At 56.4% G+C, this 4,992-nt stretch overlaps 2 protein-coding genes across 2 annotated transcripts; both read left to right on the plus strand.

Moving 5' to 3' along the window:
• The first annotated feature begins 269 nt into the window (after positions 1 to 269).
• Positions 270 to 3,543, plus strand: B0H18DRAFT_1070843 (uncharacterized protein). The gene is made up of 7 exons (XM_048031205.1): positions 270 to 567; positions 633 to 850; positions 901 to 1,078; positions 1,125 to 1,296; positions 1,343 to 1,458; positions 1,520 to 1,758; positions 1,817 to 3,543. The coding sequence occupies exons 2-7, from the start codon at positions 728 to 730 to the stop codon at positions 3,077 to 3,079; spliced, it is 2,091 nt and encodes a 696-aa protein (XP_047884524.1). The 5' UTR covers positions 270 to 567; positions 633 to 727; the 3' UTR covers positions 3,080 to 3,543.
• B0H18DRAFT_1111075 (uncharacterized protein) lies at positions 3,535 to 4,761 on the plus strand (the record flags this gene model as incomplete). The annotated part of the gene is made up of 6 exons (XM_048032773.1): positions 3,535 to 3,632; positions 3,723 to 3,996; positions 4,054 to 4,178; positions 4,210 to 4,337; positions 4,427 to 4,494; positions 4,548 to 4,761. 6 exons carry the CDS (start codon positions 3,535 to 3,537, stop codon positions 4,716 to 4,718), a joined length of 864 nt encoding a protein of 287 aa, XP_047884525.1. The 3' UTR covers positions 4,719 to 4,761.
• Positions 4,762 to 4,992: the final 231 nt, after the last annotated feature.

The raw sequence follows: 4,992 nt of genomic DNA on the forward strand, positions 1-4,992 counted from the left end.
AGATTGGTCTGGCCATATGAACCCGGACTAAAGATGCCTCGAATTGGTTCAGGAACACTACGTCCTCATCCAACTCTCCAGGGCGAGGACTCCTCATATTTTCTGTTCCACGCAATGACGACCTGAGCCCTTACAGAAACTCATCGATCAGGCAATGTACCGGTGTTTCCGGGCGTAGCAATAGGGGCTGAGCCCCAGAAACTTCAGACAAGGGGCTGTACCAACCTCGTTGCCGGATCACGGAGAAACGCGTGGATCTGCAGACCAGTCCTTGAAGGGAACAACGGACAACCAGAAAAAGGACTCGTTGCGAGCCGAGCCGCTACTTCGGGCGCTCACTACTTTCCTACTTTGGGCGCAGATGTGGACCCACAAAGTCACGTGGGCGCGTTGCACTTGTTACGCGCCTGTGGCTTGGTGGCCTGTGTTCAACTTCTACGCGCGACTGCTCGCTCACTCTTACTCGCACTACTCTGATCTCTCCGCCACAGTAAAGTTCTACTAACTCAAGACACAGAGGTTTTATTGAGCGGCTGGAAGGCGGTCTTCCCGTTGGGGCGTATAGCAGTGAGTGCACGCCGCCACACTTGGCGAGGACGCTTTGATCATGACGCGGATCACGCTGGTCCTAGAATACAACAAAAGCGCCAGCATAGCAACCGTCCTCGTATTTAACCCTCCAGGAACACAGTCAAAGCACATCACATCCCCCCTGTCTGTCACCACCATGTATCTCGATGGCTATTCAGCGTGGATAACTGTCCCTGGACACGAGCTCCGCGAGTTTGACATCGCTGTCGATCAACACAATCGAAGAGTGACGTGTTGGATCCCAAGCGAAGAAGGAGCAGTAAGCGGCGATCATTGTTACGTCCCAACTTGGACTCAATTGTGCTGCAGAAATTCTCTGTTCATTGGCAGGACCACGGCTGGTCCATCCCCACCGCCACCTTCATCAAGCTCGACGGCTACACCGTTCCCGGACACTTCCTTATGGGCACAGGCCATGCTGAGCGTTCGAACATCCGAGTGGGTCTCACCACGGTGAGGCCCTTCATGTTCCAGAGGGTCCCGGAGCGTGAGTAAATCCCACTTCTATTGTACGCATGCCGACCTGTACATAGTCTATATTGGGGCCGTTCCGACGGACACCGACCCTAAGGAGTTGGGTACAATCGTCGTCAAGATTAAGCGTGTGGCCATTGTCGGCAAGCACAGCAAGAATGCACCAATCGTGCCGAGGCCACCACTCGGCGGTCAGCGCTCAGTAGGCGCGGAAGATCCGGTCGGGATAGGGTATGTGGCCTACAATGCAAGCTTATTTTGGCTGACCCTATCCTAGCTACGGTGGCGAGGAGATGGGCCACGTTCAGATGCCCACGACGTGGCAGGTCAAGCCATGGGACAAGAAAGACCCGGGCACCTATGCGACGTTCATCTTCCGTTACCGGACGCGCAGTACGTCGTCTTCGTAGCATCTCGACCTCGTTTTCCGCTGATGTTCGCGTTCCCGCTACAGATTTCCTCATCGCGCAGGGGATCATGTCGGAGTCAGACAGCATCCATACTAGCCTGCACGCAGGGGAGAGTTCGCCGTCGCCCGAGCCCGATGACGACTCGCAGGATGTTGAGTCCGTCCCTCCTAGTCCAACCGAATCGTCCCCGCCTCCTACCCCCGCCCTCTCAGCCATTTCCGGACCCTCGTCTCCTAGGCGTGCACCAAGTGTGAGGCCTCCGAGTCGACCAGTGTCCAATCGTGTGCGTGTGCTCGTCACGGTCTTGTGCCACTGTTATTGACCCTGCGTTGATCTTGTAGAGCGTGTCCCTTGGAGAGCCGCCTCGGCCGAAGTCTACTTTCCCGCAGGCACCCCCGAAGAATTGGACGTCGACGAGCCCGGTACCCCTTCCTCACCCGATCGTGTCGAGTCATGGCCCCCCTAAAGCACAGGAAATCGGCCTGGGCGCACCGCCAACTACCGCAACGAGAAGAGCAGTCATACGTGACGCTACCGCCACAAGGAGCGTCAGTGCTCCGCAGGCCCAAGTAGAGAGCGCCTTGAACACCTCTGCCACTGCGCATAGCGCTGGTGCCGCAAGGACCGCCAGCACCTATTCGTCCGGCGCGGTCAGTTACTACGACCTCAGCAATGCCGGTTCGCAGGATTCCGGTGTCCCCAACTCGTACGATCTTGACACCACCGAGTCTTATGACTTCAGCACTATCGAGCCCTTCACCATCGGTGCCGCCCCGTCCTTCGACACCGGTGCCGCGGATGTCAACGCTCCGTACTTCTACGACGGGGACCAAAGCGCCGCCTACTCCTACGACGCAGATCCGAACGTCTATCTCACGTATCCCAGCACCTCTGGGACGTACGAGAACGATGCTCTGGGTTCGTACCCCTCGAGCGCCGACAATTCCTACGAGTCCGGCGCTGACACCTACGATCATGGCGTGGCTGGCCCCTTCGACCCGTCCAAGGTCACGCATTCGTATGGCCCGAGCACTGTTAACATCACCAGCTACTATGGGCAGGCCTCCGCCAACTACTACCCACAGGAGCCAGACACCACCGAAGGACACAAGGACAATCCGCTCGCGAGAGCAGTTCAGGCCGTGAAGAACATGCCGCCTCGTTACGAGGGTCCGCCAGTCTATACCGAGCCTGCTCAGCGTCCCCCAAAAGAGAAACGCCAGTACTCGAAGACACGCCCGGGCCCTGCCATGTACCTTGGCCAGGGACCGCACAAAGAACTGGTGCCGAAGTCTGCTTCTTCCCAGCCCTCGCCTCCGGAGAGTACATATACGAGCTCTCCTTCGAGCTCGAGCGTCAGTAGCTCCCAGGCTCCACTCGCGAGGTCGCGCGAGGGGGTTCAGGCTGATGCTGAAAGGGCCGCGGAGGATGCTGCTCGCGCGGAGAAGGCACGACAAATGGCAGCCAGGCGTTGTACGCCGGCCGTGCCAATTCCGGCTAACCTCCTCTTCGTCGACCCCGAAGGCGCAGTGATCCACCCGCCGCCATACGCTCCAGTAATCTCAACCCCTCGCAAGTCTTCGGGGTCATCCCGTCGCCGTTAAAGAAGTTGTCTCAGCTTTGCATCAATGTTACTCACCGATCTCGTCGCCGTTATTTGCTCGTCAACGTTATTTGCTCATCGCCGTTATTTTCTCATCACCGTTATTTGCCCATCGCTCTCGTGCATAGTCGTCTGTTACGGTCCGTTGCTCTCGCTTTTCTAGTTGGTTCCGTCGAAGAAAGGATCTTTGTCGTGCTCTGCAATGGGCCTGTCGCTGCATGTATCATGTCACGCTTTGTAAAACCTCACTCTCGTTGTAGTCCTGTTTTCCAGTATTGTTCTCGTTGTACATATTCCCGTCACCGCGCTATCCCTGTTAACTTGTAGCTCGTTAGCACTGTCGTTACTTTTGCTGTCTCGTTATCGGAATGTATGCCACGCTCCTTACTGTATTATCGCCCTCGCAGAATGGATCTTGGTGATATGCTACGTCCTGATTGAGTGTTCTTGAAAGCCATGGTCGAGAAGTCGACTCCAAGACGAGGCGGAGGCGCGGGCGCGGCTGCTTCCGAGTCCGCACACGATCGGATCTACGCGCATGTGGCTTTGAGCATGTGCGCCGCAGTGCCAGTGCGCGGCCAGTTGCACTCAGGCTCTCTGACGGCTCGACGACCATTCATGATCCCTCCATCGCAATTGTCTAGCCTACCAACATATGCCTCATCATCAGCATCTCGCCTGAAGACGTTATACTCCGACTTCTCCCGCCAGAAACAATCAAATCCCACGTCTTATGCCTCAAATATCGAGTGGTGGCGGCGAACGCTAGAGGTCATCGTGCTGAAGGGTTGGCTGGCAGAGTCGGACTCCAAGTCCACGCACCCCGACCGACTCGTCCTACGTGCTAGCGGGTCTACGTTAGCGGATAACTTTCGGTATGAGGGTGTTGGAAAGCCTTTGGGTCTGCCTACAGTCGTAGTATGTCATCAACATCTAGCCCGTATGACGTCGCTCATCATTGATGTGCTAGCGTAGGCCGAGCTCTGCACGAGTAGAACGTACTTTCCTCTTTCCGACTTCCTCAATTCGACGAAATCTATCTATGACCCTGGCTGGCTGCCATACCGCATAGCCTCCTACGTCGTGGGCAAGCCGCTATGGTGGGCGCTGAAAGCAACTTAACGTCGTGAGTTCCGACGATGGTGCACTCGGCAACATCAGCTATAGCGAGCAGTGGAAGAGAGTGAAAGGCGACTACGTCTTGCTGAGCTTACTCGAGAGGGCCGCCGACAACGTTCTACTCAGGCAGCGAAGCAAGGGTGCCTGTCTCTGGCCGATTCATTGTACAACGCGGAGAGCTTCCGGAGAGAATTTGAGGAACATGCACTGGACGGCGTCGTCTTGTCAGAGCTGGATATCCGTGTTCTGCTGAGGTACCTTGAGCGTGACAAGAAAAGTCTAGTCACGCAAGGAGGGGTGCGTTCAACACTATTCTCGAAGTGGCCAGCGCGACTGACAATACGCTCTAGGTCATCAAGTTCATCGAGCCCGACTTAGCTGAGCAAGCTGAGATCACCGCCGTCGATGCTGGTGTGCTGGAACTGAAGGCCGCGGTAGACAAACTGCAGGCTCAGGTCGATAGCATACAGTCGAAGATCAGCCAGTTGAGTCTTCAGCTTCAAACCTCTCCCTGTTTCTGACGTCGGTGCCTGCGTCTCAGACGGGCAGAGCAGATCACGACAGCACTCCGGCAGAAGAGGAAGGAGATCGCGCTCAGCCACTTACGTGCCAGAAGCAACTGGAGGCGCTGCTGAAGCAACGGTTGGGCTCACTGGACACGCTGCATTCCACGCTCCTCCGCGTGGAACAATCTGCCGGTGATGTTGAGGTTCGCCACTTCTTGCCATGTAAACACGGCACGAAGTTGTTAACGTCTCCTGCAGATCATGAAGTCCTACGAGTCGTCTACGGCTA

Source organism: Fomitopsis serialis (genome assembly GCF_022376445.1).
Source record: "Fomitopsis serialis strain Sig1Antser10 chromosome Unknown B0H18scaffold_490, whole genome shotgun sequence".
Taxonomy (NCBI): domain Eukaryota; kingdom Fungi; phylum Basidiomycota; class Agaricomycetes; order Polyporales; family Fomitopsidaceae; genus Fomitopsis; species Fomitopsis serialis.

Excerpts from the sequence above, each read along its gene's own strand:
- B0H18DRAFT_1070843 (XM_048031205.1), top strand. The coding sequence starts at position 728 with ATGTATCTCGATGGCTATTCAGCGTGGATAACTGTCCCTGGACACGAG. Across the intron at positions 851-900 it reads TCCCAAGCGAAGAAGGAGCA|AAATTCTCTGTTCATTGGCA; the intron begins GTAAGCGGCGAT and ends ATTGTGCTGCAG. Across the intron at positions 1,459-1,519 it reads CTTCCGTTACCGGACGCGCA|ATTTCCTCATCGCGCAGGGG; the intron begins GTACGTCGTCTT and ends TTCCCGCTACAG.